Source organism: Prionailurus viverrinus, chromosome D2 (genome assembly GCF_022837055.1).
Source record: "Prionailurus viverrinus isolate Anna chromosome D2, UM_Priviv_1.0, whole genome shotgun sequence".
NCBI classification, from domain to species: Eukaryota; Metazoa; Chordata; class Mammalia; order Carnivora; family Felidae; genus Prionailurus; species Prionailurus viverrinus.
This window is the reverse complement of record NC_062571.1, coordinates 38,662,741-38,688,711: the sequence shown is the minus strand read 5'-3', so window position 1 is coordinate 38,688,711 and position 25,971 is coordinate 38,662,741. Positions and strand designations below refer to the sequence as shown.

The window sequence follows — 25,971 nt, the reverse complement described above, 5'->3', positions numbered from 1 at the left end:
TTGGTAAGCGGTTTTGATGTAATTTCTCCCCTCTCTCGTTATTAAGCTCTGTGCACTACATTGGATTTCCACTTGCGATCCCAAGATCAAGAGTCTTGGTGCCCTACCGACTGAGCCAGGCAGGCACCCCAACTCCCATCTCTTTTTATTCCAGAAGCCACATCTGTTTTGGAATGAAGTCACCTGAAGAGATGCGCCAGCAGGCGCACATCCAGGTTGTGAGTAAGAACCTGTATAGCCAGGACAACAACCACGCCCCCTTGCTGTATGGTGTGCTTGACCATAGGATGGTAAGGTCCCAACCCTTCCCTCTTCTGTGCGTTTTGACTTGCCAGATTGGAAGAAGCAAGAACTTCTCTCCATCTCCCTTGTTCCCCCTGCACATCTCAGGGTCTCCAGACCTCGGTCTGGAGGATTTGAATACACTGCACTTTCCCAAGCGATTTTGACTCAGAGTCACCTGGTCCCTCTTTCCTGTGCAGTGGTCTCCATTAGTGATTGCGTGTGCTTTTTTCCAAAGGGTACAAGTGAGAAGGACCGTCCTTGCGAGACCTGTGGGAAGAACCTGGCTGACTGTCTGGGACACTACGGGTACATTGACTTGGAGTTGCCATGCTTCCACGTGGGCTACTTCAGAGCAGTTATAGGCATCTTACAGGTAGGCGCAGAGGTGTCCGTTTTTAGGGTGTAAACTTAGGAACTACTGCTCAGGGACACTGGGAGTGAGCTTAGGAGCCGTGAGTGGTCAGAGGGACATCTGGGGAGGATTTTTACATTACATAACGTAATACTGCATCTTACAAGAAGACTCGTAAGGATTCTTTACTCTTGATTTTTCTTGAGTAGGAGGTAAGTACGTGTTGTAAAAAGTAATCATGGGCGCCTGGGTGGCTCAGTCAGTTAAGGGTCCAATTCTTGATCTCTGCTCAAGTCATGGTCTGACAGTTCGTGGATTCAAACCCTACATCAGGCTCCGTGCTAATGGCACAGAGCCTGCTTGGAAATCTCGCTCCACCTCCCTCTCTCTGCCCCTCCCCTGCTTGCTTTCTCTGTCTCTCTCTCAAACTAAACTTTTTAAAAAAAAAATTTTTTTTTAGCGTTTTACTTATTTTTTTTTTCCAACTTTTTTTGTTTTTGTTTTTGTTTTTTTAATTTATTTTTGGGACAGAGAGAGACAGAGCATGAACGGGGGGGGAGGGGCAGAGAGAGAGGGAGACACAGAATCGGAAACAGGCTCCAGGCTCCGAGCCGTCAGCCCAGAGCCTGACGCGGGGCTCAAACTCCCGGACCGCGAGATCGTGACCTGGCTGAAGTCGGACGCTTAACCGACTGCGCCACCCAGGCGCCCCTTGTTTTACTTATTTTTGAGAGAGTATGAGTATGAGAGACACCCAGTATGAGTGGGGGAGGGACAGAGAGAAGGAGGAAGACACAGAACCCGTAGCAGGCTCTAGGCTCTGAGCTGTCATCACAGAGCCCGACGTGGGGCTTCATCCCACGAACCATGAGACCATGACTTGAGCTGAAGTCAGACTCTTAACCAACTGAGCCACCCAGGCGCCCCATAAGTAAACTTAAAAAATAATAGTAATCATGAATCAAGCAGTACAGAACAGCACAAAATTTAAAAATCAGCAAAAATTCTACCAGGCAGCTCTGACTATAGGTAGCATTCTGGTGAACATCAGCCCCCTCTCTGTGCATATCTCCGGGCACATCGCTTAAAGTCTCCTGGGCAAGAGGTAGGGGTAATTTTTTTTTTTTTTTTCCTTCAAGAAAAGACTTTTTCATTTCTCATCCTTTCATCGGTTTTAATTTTTAAAAGATGATCTGTAAAACCTGCTGCCACATCATGCTGTCCCAGGAGGAGAAGAAGCAGTTTCTGGATTATCTGAAGAGACCCGGCCTGACCTACCTCCAGAAACGTGGCCTGAAGAAGAAAATCTCTGATAAGTGCCGGAAGAAAAACATCTGCCATTACTGTGGTGCTTTTAATGGTGAGGAGAACACATAAAAGGTTTGGTGATAGTCATTTCTACTCACTCTGGTCCATTTAGCTTATTAGTTTTATGGAGTGTTGGGAGGTCAGGTTTTTTTCTTGCAAACTAGACATTAGAGCCTAGCAACTGATGCCCTGTTAGCCAAATGCATTTTCAGTGATTTCATTAGCCAGACTGCAGCCTCAGGCCAGCCTGAGCAAGTATCTCATTTTCCCAACCTTGGTAAATAAATTCTCTCTTACAGGTACTGTAAAGAAATGTGGATTACTGAAGATAATTCATGAGAAATACAAGACCAACAAAAAAGTGGTGGATCCTATTGTATCAAATTTCCTTCAGTCTTTTGAAACAGCCATCGAGCATAACAAAGAAGTAGAACCACTGCTGGGAAGGGCGCAGGTGAGCCTGAAATCACATGCCTGCCTCCCCCTGCATCACACGCACCCATTCTTACCCCCCCCCCCCCCGATAGACATGTCTTCCGAAATGAGAAGCTCCGTTAAGGTAGATCTCTAGGAATACTTCCATGGAAAGTGTTTATCTTACAGTGTGTTCAGTGTTTAATGTAGACTGATGATGTAACTAACACGCTTTTTTTTTTTTTTTTGCATTTATTTATTTTTGAGAGACAGAGACCGCATGAGCAGGAGAGGGGCAGAGAGAGAGGGAGATACAGAATCCGAAGCAGGCTCCAGGCTCCGAGCTGTTGGCACAGAGCCTGACACGGGGCTCAAACCCACAAATTGTGAGATCATGACCTGAGCTGAAGTCGGACGCTCAGCTAACTAACACACTTTGAATTGTGCAGACAGCATGTCACAGTTGTATCATAAGAGATTGTGGCATCACAGCTATACAGAGCATAAACTGAGAGAGCCTGTGTCTCACATGGGTGAGATCTAAGAAATTGTAGGTAACTCCCGTTACTTTTCTTGGTACAGGCTTAACTAGTAGAACTTTATGAAGTAGCCTGTTCTGCCTCACTTTGATTTCGATTAGTACTGAATTCACACAGTACCATCCAGAATTGGTAGTATACAAAACTAACAAATCAGTTGAGTGGCTACTGAGTACCAAATTCTGTCAGTCATATGGGGAATGTCAGGAACTGTAAGACAGTGGGTCTGTTGTTACTGACCCCACCGTTTAGATGTGTCACGAGCAAGTAGTCTGAAAAGATAACTGACATCCTGGGCCAGGGCACTAACCATCACTTGAGTGGCAGAGACCGGAAGTACAGTACGGTGGGAAAGGAGGAGGAACGTGTTGCTTTGGGCTGGGCTGGGAAATACTGAGGAAAGGTGTGGTTTGTTCTGGTCTTCAAACAGGAGTAGGGTTTACAGAATCGAGGGTAGTGAGCTCAGCACATCCAGGCGGCAATGCCTCGGCTGATTCTGAGGCTGAGGCTCTGAAAGACCAGAGAGTGCTAATGAAAGCACTTGCCTTCAGGGACTGCTCAGAGGGACAGGACCTGTTCCTTGCTCTTCACATGGATTGCCTCTGATTTAATCCTCAGCAGCGCTTGAGACAGCCCTGCCCAAAGTGACAGAGAGGACTCAAGCCACGGCAGCTGGAGTGCTAGAGAAAAGACACAAGTGAGAGCTTGGTGTAGAGTGCGTCCTGCTCCGAGGAGCGTGGCCCCATCAGAGGCTTTGAGGTGGTGAATGGTTCATGGTGAATAAATGACAGAATTGCAGGACAGCCTGACTGCTCTTCACAAGACCCCATTACCAGAGAGAAAGGGCAGGTCACGGCTTAGGAGAAAGCGGTCACAATTCATACATCTGACAAAGGACTCTCGTATCCAGGGAACGGTCCTGAAAAATCAGTAAGAAAAATAACCTGATTTTTTAAAATTTATATTTATTTTGAGAGAGAGAGAAGGTAAAAGGCAGAGAAAGAGAGGAAAAGAGATAGAATCCCAGGCAGGCTCCGCACTTCAATGCAGAGCCCAGTGTGGGGTTTGAACTCACAAACCGTGAGATCATGACCTGAGCTGAAATCAAAGGTCAGACTCTTAACTGACTGAGCCACCCAGGTGCCCCAAAATACAACCTGATTTTAAGCAGTGGGAGCAAAACTTGAATTGGCACGTCCCAAAGCATCCATTCCGATGCCAATAAACAAAGGAACATTGTTCAATGTTATTAATCATCAGGGAATCACTAATTACAACTATACCCACACGGAAAAATGGAAATGTAAAAAAACTGAAAACTGCCTCCTTGCAAGGACGTGAAGTGACTAGCACTCACATTGACAGTGTGGAAGGTTACCGCTACTTTGAACGGCCGTTTAACAATTTCTTACAAAGTTACGCCTACACTAACCATACAATTCAGCTGTTTGTTTTTTTTTTAATTTACATCCAAATTAGCGCATAGTGCAACAATGACTTCAGGAGTAGATTCCTTAATGCCCCTTCCCCATTTAGCCCATCCCCCCTCCCAAATCCCCCCAGTAACCCTCTGTTCCCCATATATATGAGTCTCTTATGCTTTGTTCCCCTTCCTGTTTTTATATTATTTGTGTTTCCCTTCCCTTATGTTTATCTGTTTTGTCTCTTAAAGTTCTCATATGAGTGAAGTCATGTGATATTATAGGTATTTCTCTGACTAATTTTGCTTAACTTAATACTCTCCAGTTCCATCCACGTGGTTGCAAATGGCAAGATTTCATTCTTTTCAACTGCCAAGTTATACTCCATTGTGTAGTATATACCACATCTTTATCCATTTATCCATCGATGGACATTTGGGCTCTTTCCATACTTTGGCTGTTGTTGATAGTGCTGCTATAAACATGGGGATGCATGTGTCCCTTCGAAACAGCACACCTGTATCCCTTGGATAGATACCTAGTAGTGCAATTGCTGGGTCGTAGGGTAGTTCTATTTTTAGTTTTTTGAGGAACCTCCATACTATTTTCCAGAGTGGCTGCACCAGCTTGCATTCCCAACAATTGAGCAATTTTAATCCAGTACATACCTGAGAAAAACGAGTGCATATGTCTGCAGAAATATTTGTATGAGAATGTTCATTGCAAGTTTATTAATAAAAGCCAGAATTGGAAATAGCCCAAATGCCTGTCAGCGGGAGCATAGCAAATTGTCATAAAAAAAATTTTTTTAATGTTTATTTATTTTTGAGAGAGAGACAGAGCATGAGCCAAGAAGGGGCAGAGAGAGGGAGGGAGACACAGACTCTGAAGCGGGCTCCAGGTTTTGAGCTGTCAACGCAGAGCCCGACGCGGGGCTCGAACCCACAAACCATGAGATCATGACCTGAGCCGAAGATTGGCGCTTAACTGACTAAGCCACCCAGGTGCCCCTAGCAAATTGTCATAGATCCACACGATGGAATACTATGCCGTAATGAAAGAAGTGAACTCGTGACACACAACCTGGCCAAAGGTCAGAATCCTGCAGAGAACAAGAAGCATATACAAGAGAGTACGTAGTGTATGATTCCACGTAGATCAAGTCCAGCAATAGGCCAGACTGATCTGTGGTGATTGACATCAGGAGAGTAGTTACCCCTGGGGTGAGAGCTTGGTACTGACTGAAAAGAGGTATCAGGGTCCTGGGGCGCTTAGGTGGCTCAGTTGGTTAAGCGTCCGACTTTGGCTTAGGTCATGGTTCATGAGTTTGAGCCCCCCATGGGGCTCTCTGCTGTCAATGCAGAGCGTGCTCAGGCTTCTCTCTCCCCCCTGCCACTCCCCTGCTCGTGCTCGCTCGCACTGTCAAAAATAAAAAATTTTTTAAAAATACCGAGGTCCTTTTATGGAGAGATGGAAATACTCTGTATCTTGATCGGAACACTAGTGTGTGTCTGGTATATATGCGTAGAAACGTGTCAGTCTCTTTAGGATTTGTGGAATTTAGTATGTGTGAATTATGCCTTGACTGGGGAACAGAGCGGGTACAAAGAAAACAGACCGTGAACCTGGTGGTGTTAAAGGAGCCAGAGGCCAGAGTCACTGCACGCAGTAAGAATGGTCAGGGGCTACAAGTGTGCATGCAGACATCTGGGAAAGGGGAGTGTTCTGGAAATGGGGAGAGAGGGTGTCAGCAATTGATTCAGGCAGAAATGTCTTCAAAGGCAGTAAGGGTGAAGCTGCTACAGAGGAAGTGCGGGCGGGCTGAGGAAGATGGTCTTGGCCCTTGTACAGCCCAAGAGAGAGAGGCACTGTCCAGGCTGGTGGCTGTGCAGAAGGCTTTCAGAAGCCTGGTGAGCAGCCTTGGTCATGGGCGTGAAGGGTGCCTGGGCTTTCCTGGGGGCGGCCTGACTTGCAGGGTGCCCCTGCACACACTCTGCCGCTCCTGGATCAGCATCCTTGACAGCCCACCACTGCCCCCTGCCAGCTTTCTGTCCGGGACGGGTGACCACTGTCTCTGCTCCACACACTCTCCATAGTAGGGAGTAGCACGATTCTCCCATACAGCCTGGGAGGCATCTTGTTTGGGAAAGTCTCCTTCCTAAATGACTCAGCCCTGGAGGTAACCCCTCCCATTTCAGAGTCTAGAGCATCGAGCTTGGCTCCCTGGGCATTCCCCCACTGCCGCCACCCCCGTGTATCTCACCCCACTCTATCCAGATTGATGCCCCAGAGGTGGTTTAGGGTAGTGGTGAAGAGCTTTGGCCTTGGAGTCGGACCCAAGATTAGAGCCCAGTTCTGCTGCTTATTTGTTCTGTGACCTTAGACACGTGACCCAACCTGGACTTGAGTTTTGTAACTCTAAACAGGGATTACAAGAGTATCTGCTTTAAGGCTATTGTGAGGATTAAGAGTTGAATTCCAGATCAAGTGCTTAACAGAGTGCCTGGTGCAGAGCAAGTGCTTAGACCGTATTACCCAGTTGCAGTAGTTAGCGCTGCTACTGACAGTATGAGAACAACGACAGGGGTGCCCAGCTGGCTCAATGAGAAGGACTTGTGACTCTTAATCTCAGGGTCATGAGTTCGAGCCCCACTTTGGGTATAGAAATTACTTCAAATAAATCAACTTCGAAAATAAATAAAAGCAATTTTGTCTAGTGCATCTATATGATTCAATTTACGATAATGAAACTATTTTAAAAAAAATAATGACAGACGTGGTGAGGATAGATGAGGTTTCCTCCCCCTCCACATGTAGGCTCAGACTCCATGTCCTTTTGGCTTTACTCAGCCTGCTCCCTTCCCCTCTTTACCAAACTCTCCCTTCCCTTGGCTTCTTCCCTGCAGCCCGGCACACCTCTGTTCTCCGGACCCTTTGACCTCACTCTTTCCTCAACCACATGTCCATTGTCTGTGCCTCCATAGCACCTGTGTTCCATCTTACATTTCTGCTGGTTTCTCTTTTAAGTGTGGTCTATAACAAGATCTGTTTTTCTGAGACCCTGTTTGATGACACTCACAGTGCTTGGACAGTGTGGGGGCCTCCAGACTCATCAGAGACCATCAGCTCATCCTGCCTTTTTTTTTTTTTTTTTAAGTTTATTTATCTCAAAAGAATGTGTGCACGCTGGGGAAGGAGCACAGAGAGAAGGGGGGAGAGAATCCCACGCAGGCTCCATGCTATCAGTGCAGAGCCCAACATGAGGTCGAGTTTATGAACCCAACCATGAGGTCGTGACCTGAGCTGAAATCAAGAGCCAGACGCTTAACAGACTGAGCCACCCAGGGCCCCTCATCCTGGTTCTTATACCAGCTGTGGAAGAAGGGAGGGGGCAAAACAGGAATTCACCATTTGCCTGATTCCGAATGGCCCTTCCTCAGAACCGCTTAGTAACCTGAAGTGAACAAAGCATCAGTGACTTACTTTTACCTTTTGTGGAGAGGGGCATTGTGCAGACAGGCGAACGTATTGCCCTGAAGTTCATTGATCTCAGGAAGATCCACATCCTGACATGTTTACCTACCCATTTAATTTCCAGGAACATGGAACCCCGTATGCCTTTATGGGTAGCATAGCATTCTTGAGTTGATGGAGACCATAGAGCAGTGGTTCTGGACCTTTCCTGGCTCACAGACCTCTTTAGGAATTGAACAAAAACTCTGGACTCTATCTCCAGAAGACTAGTGTATATCCACTCCCTGTTTTTTGTTTTGTTTTCAATTTGTTTTCATTTTTTAGAGCATGCAAGCCGGGAAGAGGGGGAAAGAGAGTCTTTTTTTTTTTTTTTTGGTGTGGGGGGGGAGAGTACCCTCAAGAAGGAGAGAGAGGATCTTAAGTAGCCTCTGTACTTGGCATGGAGCCTGCCGTGGGCTCAATCCCGCAATCCCGGGATCGTGACCTGAGCTGAAATCAAGAGTCGAGTTGGACGCTCAACCAACTGAACCACCCCAGGTGCCCCATCCAGTCCCAGTTTTAATGTAAATCCAGGGGTTGGTGGACCTGCAGATAAGAGTTTGTCCATAGATGGCATCAGTCTTGCCTCCCCACCAGATATAAATGCCTTCCACAGCATCTCCGGCAGACTGAGCGGCACGCTGAGAGCACGCGGTGCTCTCTTCACCACCACCCAAGGCAGCCCACGCTCCACCAGGGAGCCCTAGCTGTTGGGATATTCCGCCTCAGACCAAACAGCCCTTCTGTCTCTCTAGTGGTCCCCAACTTCTGTTTCCTGTCATATAACGATAAGTCAGGCCCACTTCCGTGTGTCTCTTGGGAGATTGTTGTTACGTGACTCTTGCCAGTCTTGCCCCCCTGCATCGTGGATGTCCGTGATGTCCTTGTCTGGCACGACTCTGGTACTACAGGTGACATTCAGCCTTCATCCTGTTCCTTGAGCTCTTAGTTTTAGATTTCCTTCAACTGCTTCAGGTGGCCATGAGGTGCTTGTTGCTGGGGGACAGGGAAGCTGAGGGAGGTGAATTCTGTGGGCAGGGACCAGACTGCAAAACGTCAGGCAGGATTCCTTCTCCCCAACTCTACTGCCATCTCTTCCAGGGTAGGACCATGGAAACTTCCTCTTGCGACAGTGTTTTAAGGGCAGTGGCTGTTCAAACATTTCTTCTTGGTTTTGCTCCCTATTTCATTAAGTTACGCATAGCAAGTTCTGGTTGTAACGTGTTCTTGGTCACACAGTCTCTCATCCCAAGAAAATGTAATAAGCAGCAACAAGACACGAGCTGACTGTTCTTAACTTTCGTCTTTGGGTATCTCTGATCATTTGTATAGTTCTTGTATTACGAGTGAATTGTTGTAGCATAGCACTTCTATTAAATGAAGTTAATACAAAGGCAATATAAGTTCACTGTAGAAAATTGAAATGTAAACGAAGAAGCGATTATAATTCCATTCACCTGCAGACAGTACTGTTAACACCTCGCTAAATGTACATTTCCTCTTTTCTGTACAGATGTACATTTTCCCCCAAAATGAGATCATATTATACACACACTTCTTTCATTTACCAATGTCTTATGAACACCTTCCATAACAGTGGCTACATTTCTGTAATGTGGTTTTTTAATGGCTTCATGCTTGCTCACATGTGGATATACCATGACTTTGTCTAGCCAGCAACCTATCAGACAGTCTCAATTCTTCGCTATTAACGGCTTTACTGAACATCCCTATAGCCAAATCTCTGTGTTGACTTCTAAAGTCAGACCCTGTGGAATAATTATGAGAAGTGGAATTACTGGCATTAAATAATTGGAAGGAAAGGTATACACATGTTTAGGGTTCTGCCAGTGTAGCGTGTTACCAACAGAAATCTCTGCCCATGTTTGTACTTACTCTGAGTTCCGTGGTGGGTTGGGTAGAGTGCACAGAGAAGTAAACCCGTGCCCAAGCTGTGGGAAGTTAACGTGTGTCTCCATTCTTCCTTTCCTGCTCTCCATAGGAAAACCTGAATCCCTTAGTAGTTCTGAATTTATTTAAACGAATCCCAGCTGAAGATGTCCCTCTACTTCTAATGAACCCAGAAGCTGGAAAGCCCTCTGATTTGATTCTCACGCGACTTTTAGTGCCCCCTTTGTGTATCAGACCCTCCGTCGTGAGTGATTTGAAGTCTGGCACCAATGAAGATGATCTGACGATGAAACTGACAGAAATCATTTTCCTAAATGATGTCATCAAAAAGGTCAGTATTTCTAAGCCCCAGGTTTAGGAGTGTATCTATGCAAACGCTTCTTACCGAGAAAGATTGACCCAGGATCATTTTTTTTTCTTTCTTTCTGCTCATTTTTAGCATCGCATATCAGGAGCTAAGACCCAGATGATCATGGAAGACTGGGATTTCCTGCAGCTGCAGTGCGCCCTCTACATTAACAGTGAGCTCTCGGGCATCCCCCTCAACATGGCGCCCAAGAAATGGACCAGAGGTTTTGTCCAGCGCCTAAAGGGAAAACAGGGTACGTTTCCAACAAAATGTGCAGGAGACAGTCTTCTGCCTTATGTTACCCTTTTTTTGGAGTGTGTCTAGTGTATCTAGTTGGAAATTACAGAATTTTCTTGTTTGTGGTCATACTATATCCCCAAACAGCATACATTTGTGCTGCAGAGACCTATAACCTATTTTTATTGATTTAGGTCGATTTAGAGGCAACCTTTCAGGAAAGAGAGTGGATTTTTCTGGCAGAACAGTCATCTCACCTGACCCCAACCTCAGGATTGATGAGGTAGCCGTGCCAGTTCACGTGGCCAAAATTCTTACTTTTCCTGAGAAGGTAAGTACCATTCAGCCGCTTGATTCTGTTTTGACTCCAGTCTTTTACATTATTATTTTGAGATTCCAAACAGTAGGCAGTTGGAAAATCCCGAGGTGTGCGTGTTATCTTCCAGTCTGACGCATATACCACCGCATGTAGTGTCTGCAACATACACAAACACAGATATGTCTGCCTTTGTGTGTATGTATATATTCACATTTATGTCGGACATCTCTTCTGCAACTTACTTCTCCAAGGAGTATGGTCTTTGCCCTCTTCCTGTGTTGGTTCTTACCTCTTCTTTTAAAATAACTAATGATAGGGGCGCCTGGGTGGCTCAGTTGGTTGAGCATCTGACCTCAGCTCGGGTCACGATCTTGCAGTTCGTGGGGCCAAGCCCCGCGTCAGGCTCTGTGCCGACAGCTCGGATCCTAGAGCCTGCTTCAGATTCTGTGTCTCCCACCCTCTCTGCCCCTCCTCTGCTCACACTGTGTCTCTCCCTCTTTCTCAAAAATAAATGAAAATTTTAAAAAGCAATAAAATAAAATAAGGCCACTAAATGATAAACACCACATCCAGTTAATTTTCTTGGGATAGATTATTATTTTTAAGGCCTTAACAACCATCGAGTCCAATATCTGGGGTGTTTTAAGACTATTGAGGCATAGCCAGAAAGGCTGCCCCACTTTACACTTAACTCACACTCATCATGAGTGTAAAATGGCCTTTACAGTAACTGAGGTATAGAAAATGCAAGGCCTGATAGCAGGAAGGTATTGGCTTCGGGTTTGCTTTTGAGATTCATAATTAGCCCAGATCATGGAAGCTTCCGGTAAAGCTTGTGTAAAGTATCCTTAGTTGATTTACTAATGATCTAGAGTTTCCTTCTGACAGTATTTCACGAGACTGTTGTCCAAGAGGTCATGGGACATGATGTTGCAGACCAGGGTCTAACAGTGCTGGTGCCACAGCTTTTAAACCTCGGGAGCCCATGGTAAATCACTGCTAGTAAAGTTGCCAACTGCTCATAGAATGTTCTGGAAGGTCCTTTCAGCTGAGTCCAGCCCACTCATTTTACTAATGGGGAAACCAAAGGCCAGAAAGGACTTGGCCATTTCACCCTTCCAGTGGTGAGTTCGGACTGGAACCCGGGTGCCTGTGTGCCAATCAGCTGTTGTCGTTAAACCCAAGACTCTAGGCAGCAGGAGATAAACAAGTTTCTTCTCTTTCTTCTGGAATCACTCAAGGAAAGTAAAGATTGAGACACAGTACAGTATAGTGTGCTAGCTTATGGAAAACTAACAGCCTCTCCTTGTGTCTTCTATCGTGGTTGTGCAGGTGAACAAAGCAAACATCAACTTTTTGAGGAAACTGGTTCGAAATGGCCCTGAAGTTCACCCAGGAGCCAATTTCATTCAGCAGAGACACACACAGATGAAAAGGTAATGCTGTCTCAATATATTTTTCTTTTTAATTTTTTTTTAACATTTATTATTGAGAGCAGAACATGTGCATGGGAGGGGCAGAGACTGGGGGGTAGACACAGAATCCAAAGCAGGCTCCAGGCTCTGAGCTGTCAGCACAGAGCCTGACGTGGGGCTCAGACCCACAAACTGTGAGATCATGACCTGAGCCAAAGTCTGATGCCTAACTGATTGAGCCACCCAGGCGCCCCAAGCTGTCTCAATCTAGCTGTGTGTAACGACCTTCTCATGACAGAGGTCGCCATATTCAGCCAAAGAATGTCGTCCAAAATCCGGCATTTGTGACATTTTACCTGTGGAAAATACTGTTTAAATTGTAGTGAGCCTAGGTATGTCATTTGCTGTGCTTACTCGTTGCATATACACAAAATGTCTATTTGTTCCCTTGCGTTTAACGTTGGATCTAGGAAGACAGAACACGTGGGGGTGTGCAAGCCAGTCATTTTCTACATCGTGTGGGCTCTCTGGGGTTACTTGACTCTACTCACAGCCTAGGGGGCACTGGTTTGGCCAGCTCTGACCCTTCACTGATCTCTGGTGCCTTTTTATCTCTTGAGACAAACATGAGACAAAACATATCAACAGGGTGCTGTGGGAGAAGCTGACTTATGACTGCACTTTTGTAATTCTAAGACATAATTTTCTCATATTTAACATTTACAAAATGAGGACCTATCTGTGTCATAGTTTAATGGCTTGTGGAGGCAGCTTTGATCCAATGAAATATCCATCATTTTAGAGACTGAATCCTGACATGAAGAGGGAGCACCTTGGTGAGGGAGCTTTGTTCTCACAGATCACGTTTCTTATCACATGTGTAGGTTTTTGAAGTACGGAAATAGGGAAAAGATGGCTCAGGAGCTCAAGTACGGGGACATCGTGGAGAGGCACCTCATAGATGGAGATGTGGTGCTGTTCAATCGGCAGCCCTCCCTGCACAAATTGAGCATTATGGCGCATCTGGTGAGTGTGAGATTCTGTTTTTATTTTCTGTTGGTGGGAGTCTGCTGTGTGCGCATGCTAAATTCCAGACTCCTAAAATTAAGATTGCCGGTAATCTGAAATTTTTTGTCACTTTTGATTTTTCTCTTCCTTCACTTTTTAGTTTGAGTGAAACTTTTACATTTTAAGCTTCCCTTCAACGTTTTTAATATTTATAAAATCCGCACTCAACAGTAAAACAGAAAGGAACTAATTGAAAATTGGCATGAAAGTAACTGGCATGATTTCACTTGCAAATGAAAATATATACATATATATGTGTATGCAGACTTATGTAAAACAGATAGAGCTGAAAGTTGACTTGGGGTTTAACGTGGCTTATTAACTACGGAACTAAAATGCTTAGGAGATTTTTCGTCACAGTGGCCCTCCAATGAAGACCTTGGAGCATATTTTTTTCAGTGATTTCGTTTTGCAACAACAGCAGTTCCTTTTTCTGGAGATTTAAAATGGAAATGAGGTGCAACTTTAATTCGTTAAATATTCATAAATTCTCCTATCTCCAAAGCCGTTAAATCCACGAGCATTTGCAACAGCATTTAAACAGCCTCTTCAGTTAGTGTTTTTCTAGATTCGGTCTTTCAGTTTACGAACATGCTGCATCAGTCATTTTACTTAAGCGTGGAAATACCAAAGAAGCACTTTATGACTATGGGATTACGATCATGGGGATCTGGGAAGGTGAACAAAATCCCTCCCTTTCCAGAAACTTTTGCTTGACTTTGGGACATTTTCAAAGTAAAGGTTTTTTTGCTTGAAAAATTTCAAATATATACAAAAGTAGAAAGAATACCATGATGAACTCATATGTTCCCATTCTCTATATTGAATAATTTTCCAAGATTCTGCCACACTTGCTTTCTCTCTCCCTTCTTTCTTTGATGACCCAGGTGCCAGGTCTTTTCTCCGTGTGTGATCAGTTCACGCATGTGATGGGGGCACCTGGGTGGCTCAGTCAGTTAAACAGTTTACTTGTGCAAGACACACACAACCACAGCGCCATTGTCACACCACACGGAATGAACACTCACTCCCTGCTCTTGTCTAGCACACAGCCCATGTGCACATTTCCCCAAGGGTCTCAACTGTCTTTTCGCAGCTACTTTGTCCAAATCAGGATGTAAAGTCTGCATGTTACATTTGGTTGATACAGGTCCTCGGTCTCTCTACAACAATCTCCCCTCCCCCTGTTCTTGTAATTTCAGTGTCGTTGTTGGAAAAAAACAGGTCACTTGTCCTAAACAATGTCTCGTGTGTGTGTGTGTGTGTGTGTGTGTGTGTGTGTGTGTGTAAGCATACGGCACTAAGAGTTTATTGTTCCTTTTATCCCTCTGAACTGGGCAGTACTCGAGGCGCGATCAGATTCAGGCTCAGCTTCTGGCAAGAATGACTCCTAGGTGGCACTGGCTGCTTCTTTTTTTTTTTTTTTTTTTTTTTTTTTTTTAATTTTTTTTTTCAACGTTTTTTATTTATTTTTGGGACAGAGAGAGACAGAGCATGAACGGGTGAGGGGCAGAGAGAGAGGGAGACACAGAATCGGAAACAGGCTCCAGGCTCCGAGCCATCAGCCCAGAGCCTGACGTGGGGCTCGAACTCACAGACCGCGAGATCGTGACCTGGCTGAAGTCGGACGCTTAACCAACTGCGCCACCCAGGCACCCCTGGCTGCTTCTTACCTTATTTCAGGAGGGGCGTGCTGTCTGGCTGCCCCACTCTTCTTATGTTGAGAAGGTTAGAGCGTCAGATACTTCAGCCTGGTGCCTCCCTTCAAAGTTTCCTTACCAACCTTTTATCTAAAGACTTCATCCATGGCCAATTATTGCCCGTATTATTTCATTGGGACTGCAAAATGAAGAATTTCTCATTTATCATGCCTTTCATATTCCATACCTATCATTTTATTTAAAAAATTTGGGGGGGAGTGTCCCTGGGTGGCTCAGTCGGTTAAGCACCTGACTTTGGCTCAAGTCATGATCTCACCGCTCGTGAGTTCAAGCCCCGCGTCGGGCTCTGTACTGAAAGCTCAGAGCCTGGAGCCTGCTTCCAGTTCTGTGTCTCCCTCTCTCTCTCTGCCCCTCTCCCACTCATGCTCTGTTTCTTCCTCTCAAAAATAAACGTTAAAAAAATTTTTTTTAATTAAAAAATTTAAAAAAATTTTTTTAAATCTTTTATTTATCATTTTTGATAGAGAAAGAGTGAGCAGGGGAGGAGCAGAGAGAGAGGGAGACAGAATCTGAAGCAGGCTCCAGGCTTTGAGCTGTCAGCACAGAGCCAGACATGGGGCTCAAGCTTACCAACCATGAGATCATGACCTGAACCAAAGTCAGGTGCTTAACCCACCGAGCCACTCAGGCACCCCTCCATACCTATCATTTTTTTTTTTTTTTAACATTTATTTATTTTTGAGACAGAGAGAGACAGAGCATGAATGGGGGAGGGTCAGAGAGAGGGAGACACAGAATCTGAAACAGGCTCCAGGCTCTGAGCTGTCAGCACAGAGCCCGACGCGGGGCTCCAACTCACGGACCGCGAGATCATGACCTGAGCCGAAGTCGGCCGCTTAACCAACTGAGCCACCCAGGCACCCCCATACCTATCATTTTTATAATGAAGAGCCTGTTCTTGTTAACTACGGTTATTTGTTTATCCAAAAATAGAGCGCCTGAAGGAAAGGCAGCATAAATGCCTGATTCTTGTTCCTTTATTGTCAGTCTGGGAAGGAAAAAGTTGGTGCTCAGTTTCTTCCAACGAGGTCGGGTTGGATTTATTTGTCTGTTTTTGCTTTCTCTTTTTTCGGTGTCATTAACCCATGGGTTTTTCCATAAGGGACTCTTGAATACAGAGAACATACTGAGGGTTCCTGGCGGGGTGTTGAGAAGGGGGATGGGCTAAATGGGTGATGGGCATTAAGGAGGGCACTTGTTGGGATGAACACTGGATGTTCTATTTAAGTGATGAATCACTAAATTCTATTCCTGAAATCATTATTACGCTATATGTTAACTAACTTGAATTTAAATTAAAAAATAATAATAATAATAAACCCTGGGTTTTTATTTAGTCCATGTGTTTTATTCAACTTCTGCCATAAATCTTTTTCATAGCCAGCTGTGACATCACTGGCCAGTGGGAGCCCCTTCACATGGCTCTTAACCTTCGTGCTTGCCTCGAATTAAAACAAACTCATTGCATTGTTTTGATCTCATAAAGAATACCTCCACAAGTGACATGTATCTCTTAACAAAACATACAAAGATTTTATTTCCTTAATCTAAAGTGTCCAGTTTTATTTATTTTTTTATTTCTTTTAAATTTTTTTTTTTTCAACGTTTTATTTATTTTGGGGACAGAGAGAGACAGAGCATGAACGGGGGAGGGGCAGAGAGAGAGGGAGACACAGAATCGGAAACAGGCTCCAGGCTCTGAGCCATCAGCCCAGAGCCTGACGCGGGGCTCGAACTCACGGACCGCGAGATCGTGACCTGGCTGAAGTCGGACGCTTAACCGACTGCGCCACCCAGGCGCCCCTAAAGTGTCCAGTTTTAGAGGAAGCCATTTATTGATATTTTGAAACCATGAAGCTTTTGGATAAACGACTAACCCCCTCTCCTATTTTGTTTTTTTTTGTATTCCACAGGCCAAGGTCAAGCCGCACCGGACCTTCAGATTTAACGAGTGTGTCTGTACACCCTACAATGCGGATTTTGATGGTGATGAGATGAACCTTCATCTTCCTCAAACAGAAGAAGCTAAAGCAGAGGCTCTTGTTCTCATGGGGGTATGTAGGGTAGGGCAGCCCCGCTTCTGTGTAACAGCTTGAAAGGAGGGGGAGGGGAGCGTGTGTCCTGTGTGAAAACACCCTGTAGGGTGTAAGGGAGTGTCAGTGACAGGTGGGGAGCTGAGAGGAGTGGGTATTCTTCTGGCCTGTAATATGCATTTCTAAGGTACAGGACATACATGAAAACCAGCTGGGAAAAGATAGATGTGGGCGTAGCAGTATCTTGACTGTTGGGTGTCAAGGGCACAGCAGATGTTCTACATAAGTAGGTTTTCTGGTAGCTGAAAATTCTTTTGAGTACCCATACACTTTATTGAAGACTTTCCCATAGTATGTTACATACTTGTTTGTCGTCTAAAGGTCACCCTAAACAGAATCATTGTATGATGACCCATACCACCATTTCATTTTCCAGCAGTTAAGGGGAGCCCCTTAGATGGCAGAGAAGTTCAGCGATGAGTCACACAGACACCTGCTCCCCAGGAGCGTGCGGCTGGGCTCTCGTTGCTGTGCTACATGGGCTACCGGCTCGCGAACCCAGCTGTAGCACAGTGCTGCGCGAGGCTCATCGCTCCTAAATTTAACAGGGCCCCGAACTGTTGAGTTTTTAGAAGCTAGGTTTTCCTTTTTCCCAGTATTCTGGTTTTCTTGCTATGAGTAGATTTGGCTGTGGTTGTTAGTGTTGCTACCCACAAAACACTTCTTACCATTTCTGATAGAGTGTTTTTCATCTCTTTTGGGGTAGGATGTTAGTATCGATTCTAAAGTCAAGGCTGTTGGGGCGCCTGGGTGGCGCAGTCGGTTAAGCGTCCGACTTCAGCCAGGTCACGATCTCGCGGTCCGGGAGTTCGAGCCCCGCGTCGGGCTCTGGGCTGATGGCTCAGAGCCTGGAGCCTGTTTCCGATTCTGTGTCTCCCTCTCTCTCTGCCCCTCCCCCGTTCAAGCTCTGTCTCTCTCTGTCCCAAAAATAAATAAACGTTGAAAAAAAAAATAAAAAAAAAAAAAATAAAGTCAAGGCTGTTAAGTTCTGTAAGCAGATCTATTAAAAGTACATGAGGATTTGGTGGGGACAGGAACGAGTGGCTGCGTTCATGGCCTGTGCCTCGGTTTTTCATGCCTAAAGTCGACATCTTTTCTAGTAAAGTATCTGATATGTTACTTCTTTTGTACACACACTTAATACTAAGAAATTCATGCGGGTAATTTCAGTTTTTTTAGAACATCAGTTTCTTACTTATTCAAACATTGTAGTGTAATGGAGTTATTTAAGGTGAGGTTTTTGCACATCACATCTCTTTTTTCTTTATCTCCATCTCTTTTTTTGTTGTTTATTTATTTGAGAGAGAAAGAATGGAGGAGTGACAGACAGAGAGGGAGAGAGAGAATCCCAAGCACACTCCACCCTCAGTGTGGAGCCTGACATGGGGCCCGATTTCACAACCGTGAGATCGTGACCTGAGCCAAGATCAAGATTTGGATGCTCAACCGACTGAGCCACCCAGGCACCCCTATTTTTATCTGTTTGTTGCTTATCCACGAACTTAGATGGTGGCAGTCATGGTTTTTAGTAGCCTTGGTTTTGCTTTTATCTACTTAACATGTTATAAATGCCCACCTTTGTTGTAAAGTTTTCATAATTATTGATTATAATGGCTTCACAGTATTTCACAAGCTTAGCACACCATGATTCACCTACCTTCTCCTGAAAATTTAGGGTGTTTTCCCTGTTTGCTATGAGGACAAATCCCTTAAGGGCCATCTTTGTGCATTTGGAGTCTTTCTTCCGAGTTATTTCTTCAGACCCCTCAGCCTTTTTAAATGATTTGGTTGATGCTTAATGAGTACCTACTGTGTGCCACCAAGTACTCTCCTAGCAGGGCAACACAGAAGAAAAAAGTCAAAATTCTTGCTTTTATCCTTATTCGAATGGGGAGAGGTGGAGAATAAACCAATATAAAATAGGTCGTGTGGTGGCAAGTGCTGAGAAGAAAAGAATAAATCACAACAAGGAGGAAAGAAAATGAGAGGAGTCCTGTTTCATGGAGGATGGTCTGAGAGGGCCACTAGAACGATAACACTCAAGGCAAGTTCTAAAAAGTTGACGAGCAGTGTGGTTGTCAGCAAAAGATCAATCCAAGCAGAGGACCAACAGGTACAAAGACGCTGTGGTGTGATCATACATGAGGTAACAAGAGGCTAGCCCGTTTCCTCCTAAGCCTTGTATTTGTAGCAGTTGTGAGGAGTGCTGTGCTCTGTATTGGAAGATAGCAAGAGAGAAGATGAGGAGGGCGAATGGCCATGAATGAGATCCACACTCCCACAGTCAGATGGTGCGTTGACCAGTGCAGTCATTTTTTCTGACCTTGTACTCTTATTCTAGTAAGCTCTCCAGAGGAAATAACCAGTTGCAAAATCACTTGTAATGATAAAACATTAGAAGCAGGCAATGTCCGCCAATAAAAAAGTTGGTTAGGTTAAATCACATCACATTCGTACCACAAAATCCTGCATGGCCCTTAAAAATGATGATGTAGTATTGTTGTCAGCATAAAGCTACTTATGATTTATTTTTTATTTAAAAAGCAGTCTGTGTGTAAGACATGATCTTATTTCATTTGGTAAATAGATGTTTCCGTGTTTGTAAAAAAGCTTATAGCCAGAAATTGGGAAGGTTATGTACCAAAATGTTTTAACTGCAGTTCTTTTGGTTTGGCAGTTCCATGCAGAGATGTTTTTTTGGGATTCTGGGTGGGGTTTTTTTGTTGTCGTTTTGGTTTTTTTCGCTTATCTATATTTTTAGACTTTCTGTAAAAAACATACTATTTTTGTAACAAAAAAGCAATAATTAGAATGTTGCTAGTGATATCAGCTATGTAAGCTAGTTGCTAGAGATAACGGCCTGTAGCCAACTACTTGGACTTCAGCCTTGAGTTCGGTACTGAGGATCCATTTTGTTATAACAGCATATATCATTGGTTAAAAATGACAATAAAACACAGGCTCTAAGGCCAGGATGGAAGATCTTTGTTACCATCAGGACAAATCCCCTCAATTACATGTAAGAAAATTATCATCTAACTGTATCAACTCAGCAGTTCTGTCTCAATAGGCAGGGCTCTAGCCTGAATGTGGTCCCAAATTACTGGGGAGACTTTTACAAAATATGCAAATCCTAGCTTCACGTGCTCAGCCCCAGACCACTCCATTTCCCATCCCAGAGAGATTCTTGAAAACAATCATGAATGATTACCTTCCAGCCCTCATTGGAGGATCTTTGTTCTGTGAATGTTCACAATAAAGCAGGAACAGGTCTCTGCCTTGGAGGGCCTTTTACTCCAGGTGAGGTTGCCTGGACAACCCACAAATAACATAAGCATCTCCACATCATGATTTGAGCAAATTTACATGTCGCTTATTTCCCAACAACAACAACAAAACTTGAGCATATGCACTGTGATGCACAGAATCTTTTTTAATTTGTTAATTATGTACTGGACAGCTAGCACCCCTTTTTGCTCAGTGTAGGCATTCATTAAATTTTCATTAAATCGTGTCATTAATTATCATTAGTACTCACTGTCTTCATTAAGAGTTCAACAGTTGTGCCCTCGTTGTGGAGAGGTATGAAATTGATTGACCTCAAAGAGAACAGTGCTATTTATCATTCATAGAAGTGAATTTTCTTTGGAGAAGTGAATTTATTAATAACTAGGAAGTCTTACACATACAGAGTTCTCATAGGGATCCAAAGCTTCACTCAGTATTTAGTGTTGGCAAGAACGTCTGACGTCAGTGTTGCAGGTATGTTTTGACTCCTCTTAACAGATGAAGGAGCAAGGAGCTGGTGACAGCTGGGATTGAGAGCCTTGGCTGCCATTTCTCAGCCCCACTTTTCTGCTCACCTGCTCTTCCTTATTTATGTGTGACAATTCAGAGCCTTTGTGGTGCGGTTCTTTGGACTGCATCACGCAATCCAAAGAGTGTCCGAGAATGGCTAACATGTTGTGTTTGTTTTTCCTTTAGACGAAAGCAAATCTTGTAACACCAAGGAATGGAGAACCACTGATTGCTGCTATTCAGGACTTTCTAACAGGTGTGTTTATGAATTCACTTGAAAGGAAACTGTGGAACACTAGGATTCTCATTCACAGTGATTCATGTAACAACTTGAGAAGCGATTTAATTTCATGTGTTTAATTCTGTTGTTTACTATGTTTGATTCTGAATCTGCTTGAGAGATTTTGGATTGGCTGGTTATTCATTGAATCAGTAAGCATTTGTTCAGCTCCTGACATGCACTAGACAGTTTTCTAAGCACTGGAGATAGGACAGTGAGTCAAAGTCCCTTGTGGAGCTTAGATTCTAGTGGAAGAGGGAGCCAGCAAGCAGCTATAGGTTTTAACTCACTCCTTAGCAATATTCCAGATTCCTTTTAAAATCGAAACCTTTTGGGGCATCTGTGTGGCTCAGTCAGTTAGGCGTCTGACTTCGGCTCAGGTCATGATCTCACAGTTTGTGAGTTTGAGCCCCACGTCGGGTTCTGTACTGACAGCTCAGTGCCTGGAGCCTGCTTCAGATTGTGTCTCCCTCTCTCTCTCTGCCCCTTGCCCTGCTTGTGCCTCCCCCCCCAAAAAATAAATAAACTTTTTTAAGGTAAAAAAAATAAAATTGAAACCTTGTAATTGTCTCTCACATTCACTCCGTTTCTTTTTGTGGTGTTTGCAACATTCATAGGCGCCTATCTCCTCACTCTTAAGGACACTTTCTTTGACCGAGCCAAGGCCTGCCAAATCATTGCTTCAATATTAGTTGGCAAGGACGAGAAAATTAAAGTTCGCCTTCCACCACCTACAATATTAAAGGTTTGTGCTGGGAGCACCCGGGTGGCTCAGTCGGTTAAACATCTTACTCTTGGTTTCTGCTCGGGTCATGATCTCATAGTTTATGAGATCAAGCTCTGCACTGAGAGTGCAAAGCCTGCTTGGGATTCTTTCTCCCCTCTCTCTGTCCCTCTCTCTGTCCCTTCCCCATGTGTACGCATGCATTTTCTTTCTCTCTCTATGCAAATAACTATACATTTAAGACAGTAAAGCTTTGTGCGGGAGCCAGGCATGCCGGGTACAGGTTTGCATGTGAGTACTCTGCAGACCAGGCTCAGCCAGCTGACATTGTGACTTTCTTCCTCCTTCAGCCTGTCACCCTGTGGACAGGAAAGCAGATATTCAGCGTCATCCTCAGACCTAGTGATGACAATCCAGTAAGGGCCAATCTCCGAACCAAGGGAAAGCAGTACTGTGGCAAAGGAGAAGATCTCTGTGTCAACGATTCCTGTGAGTCAAAGCAACGGGGTGGGAGCAGGCAGAAAGCAGGTGGCCAATGACTGCCTTCACTTAGCAAGCAAATGCAATGTTTCTCTTAGGCAGGAAGTTTATTCTTTAGGGAAGTGTAGTTGGTATGTCTCCTCAGCTGTGATTCCCCATTTCTCTAAAAAGTAGAGATCATGTAGATACATGATCCAGTGATTAGAATGTTCCTCTCTGGATGTGTTTTAGATGACTAGTGTCTGTAAATTAATGCAATTTCTTTTATTCTGCCCCCCTCCCTTTTTGCCATAAGAAAGTATCTCATCATATGAGGCATATAATTTATCATTTTATGTCCAAAAAATGTGTTCATTGTCTAAAAGTATAATGGGACTATTTTTCTATCGCCTCCTGGTCAACTTGTTTCTTATAACACGAAGATCAGGTGTAACCACAAGAGGATATAAATGTTAAACCATCTGAGTCATCCAGACTAATTCAACCCAAAGTATAGTCCACAGACCAGTGCCTTTCAGCCAGCGTTTCCTTTCTGACACGAGCTCCCTTGCTCACCCCAGACTGCTAACCAGCAGCTCCCCAGCAGGCTCCTCTGAATGGCACTGACTTTGAATGGGCTTTGCTAGCAAGGTCTTGTGACAAGAAATGGATCTCCAGGACTCTGTGCTGAAGAACTGAACCACAGAATCTCTGAAGGTCAAGATTCCTCTTTTGTAATGAAGAGTAAATGTGTTGAAGGGCACCGATTTTTCTCAGGGTTAGAGCCTTTGCTTTGAAAACACACCTCTGGTCTTTCAGGTGTTTTGGCTTTCTTGTTTTAGATTGTATTTTGTTTCATCTCCATGTAATTCCATTTTGTTGTATAGGCTCTTCATGGTGGTGTCATCAGTTTTCATCATCTTGGGGAATAACAAAGTGCTTTACAGTTTATGGAGTAGTTTGTGGCATGTGATTTCACCAGATGCTCACAACATCCCTGTGACACAGGATAAGTGCTTGGTGCTGTCACTTATAGTTCACAGTTGAAAATGAGGGTCCTGTAGTACTTTTCAGAGTTAGGACTGTAAGGTAAACCACTGGGCTTTTCATGCTTTTCAGAAGTCCCTAGATTTCTCTCTTTTTCCCCTCAAAAAATTTTGAGAGAATTTTGCTTTGCTTTCCTTTAATTTTCATAATGGGAGCATGCTTTCTCCACTGCCCCACGTTGGAACGAGGCTGAGTAGTAAGTAATTATTCAAGTGCCCAATCTTTGCTGTCCTTGCAGACGTTACCATCCAGAACAGTGAGTTGATGAGCGGCAGCATGGACAAGGGAACGTTGGGATCAGGATCAAAGAACAATATTTTTTACATTTTGCTGCGAGACTGGGGGCAGAACGAAGCTGCCGATGCAATGTCACGGCTTGCCAGGCTGGCTCCTGTCTACCTCTGTGAGTATCTCCAGCGTCCTCGGCGTATGGTGGTGGTTGCTTGGGTTTCAGGGCTGTGCGTTAGTTTGTTCTTTTACCTTTGTTTCCTTCCCCCAGCCCCCACATGCCGCACACATACCCGCACACAGAAAGGAGACTTACTCCAGGCTGAATCATTTGGGACTTACAGAATGGGATCAGCTCAGTACTGACTTGCCTGGTTTCAGATTTGAACTTGCTCTTGAATTCTTGTCTCAAAATGCCCAGTAGCTCCACGATGCCAGTCAGACAGGGTTGTTAGACAAGGGCCCTCCGCAGGCTGCTTCCAAGGTACCTGCGCTCCACCTATGGCCCTCTGGGCCCTCACAGCTCAGCTCTGCTGGGTTACTCTGTGTTTCCCTTCTCTCCTTGCACTGTTCTGTTTCCTTTGTTGGCCCATCTCTGAGCATGCCATACGTGCAGGTTTTTACGTGCCCAAAAACGTTTCATTTCCACCCTTACACTTGATCGATTGTGTGGCTGGGTATAGAGCTCTGGATTGAATTTTATTTTTCGTCAGAATTTTGAAGGTACTGCTCTACTCTACAGAGTTGCCGTGAAAGTGTATTTCTATTCTTATTTTCAACTTTTGTATGTGTCTTCATTTTGGAAGCTTTGCAAATCCTCTTGGTTCTGGAAGTTCACACTGTAGACGCTTGGTATGAGTCTTTTTCTCATTCATTGTGTTGGGCACTCTGTAAGCTCTCTTAATCTGCCTCCGTGTGTCCTTTGGTTGTGGAAATTTTGTTTTTGTTTGATAATTTTCTCACCTTAACTTTCTCTGTTCTTTTTGGAATTTTTGTTCATTTTGTAAGTAGAGCTTCTAGATTGACTATGATTTTTCTTACCTTCTTTTCTCTGTTGTCCATTTCTTTGTTTCTGGATTCACTTTATCTTTTTTTTTTTTTTTTTTTTAAATGTTTGTTTATTTGGGTGGGGGAAGAGGCAGAGAGAGGGAGAAAGAGAATCCCAAGCAGGCTCCAGCACTGTCAGCAAAGAGCCCAGTAAGGGGGATTCAATCCCATGAACCGTGAGATCATGACCTGAGCTGAAAGCAAGAGTCAGGACATTTAACCAACTGAGCAAGCCAGGTGCCCCTCAGTTTAACTTTTAAAAATGATTTCCTAGAGGGGCACCTGGGTGGCTTAGTGAGTTAAGTGACCAACTTCAGCTCAGGTCATGATCTCACAGTTTGTGAGTTTGAGCCCCACATTGGGCTCTGCTGATAGCTCAGAGCCTGGAGCCTGCTTCCGATTCTGTGTCTTCCTCTCTCTCTGCCCCTCCCCTGCTCGCGTTCTGTTTTTCTCTCTCTCAAAAATAAATAAAAAACATTAAAAAAAAATTAGGGGGTGCCTGGGTGGCTGAGTCAGTTAAGTGGGCCAACTTCAGCTCAGGTAATGATCTCATGGTCCGTGAGTTCAAGCCCCACGTTGGGCTCTGTGCTGACAGCTCAGATCCTGGAGCCTGCTTCAGATTCTGTGTCTCCCTCGCTCTCTGCCCCTCCCCCACTCACACCTCTCTCTCTCTTTCTCTCTCAAAAGTAAATACATAAATAAAAAATTAAAAGTGAGTTCCTCGGGGCACCTGGGTGGCTCAGTTGGTTATGCATCCAACTCTTGGTTTTGGTTCAGGTCATGATCTTACAGTTCATGAGTTCCCCCTGGGCTCTGTGCTGACATTGCAGAGCCTACTTGGGATTCTTCTCTCCTCCCCTCAGTTGCTCTCTGCCCCTCCCCCATTCATGCTCGCGCTCTCAAAAATAAAGTTAAAAAAAAATTTAAGTGAATTCCTCTATTGATTTTTTTTTTTTTATTTTAACTATCATTTATTTCACTTCCAACTATATTTTCCATGTTTCTTATTTGCAGGTAGATTTTGATTTTTGGGTTTGTTTTTTTTTTTTTTTTGTAGACTTCCTGTTCTTGATCTCCAGATACCTCTTCTCTATCAGAGACAATGTTTTTCATAGATTTATCTGCTCCCTGAATTTTCTCTTTAGTTTTGTTTTTCTGTGCATTTGTTGTCTTTAGTCTTTCATGTTGAAGACTTTCCTCAGAGGTCTGGTGGTCCCAGGGGCACCTGGTTGGCTCAGTTGGTTAAGCGTCAGACTTTGGCTCAGGTCATGATCTCACATTTTGTCAGTTCGAGCCCTGCGTTGGACTCTGTGCTGATAGCTCGGAGCTTGGAGCCTGCTTCAGATTGTGTCTCCTTCTCTCTGCTCCTCCCCCACTTGTGCTCTGTCTCTCTCTCTCTCTCTCTCTCTCTCTCTCTCAAAAACAAATAAACGTTATGTTTTT

General features: G+C 44.4%; 1 protein-coding gene across 1 annotated transcript in view; it reads left to right on the top strand.

Moving 5' to 3' along the window:
- The window catches only part of POLR3A (RNA polymerase III subunit A), a 54,973-nt gene that overhangs the window by 2,580 nt on the left and 26,422 nt on the right, over nt 1-25,971 (top strand). The window contains exons 2-15 of the mRNA XM_047824915.1: nt 155-290; nt 521-658; nt 1,826-1,997; nt 2,245-2,399; nt 9,835-10,074; nt 10,183-10,345; nt 10,524-10,660; nt 11,981-12,084; nt 12,948-13,089; nt 16,766-16,906; nt 20,930-20,999; nt 21,641-21,768; nt 22,098-22,236; nt 23,492-23,656. Of these exons, the coding sequence (XP_047680871.1) occupies nt 155-290; nt 521-658; nt 1,826-1,997; nt 2,245-2,399; nt 9,835-10,074; nt 10,183-10,345; nt 10,524-10,660; nt 11,981-12,084; nt 12,948-13,089; nt 16,766-16,906; nt 20,930-20,999; nt 21,641-21,768; nt 22,098-22,236; nt 23,492-23,656 (2,030 nt within the window). The remainder of the gene's footprint in view (nt 1-154; nt 291-520; nt 659-1,825; nt 1,998-2,244; nt 2,400-9,834; nt 10,075-10,182; nt 10,346-10,523; nt 10,661-11,980; nt 12,085-12,947; nt 13,090-16,765; nt 16,907-20,929; nt 21,000-21,640; nt 21,769-22,097; nt 22,237-23,491; nt 23,657-25,971) is intronic.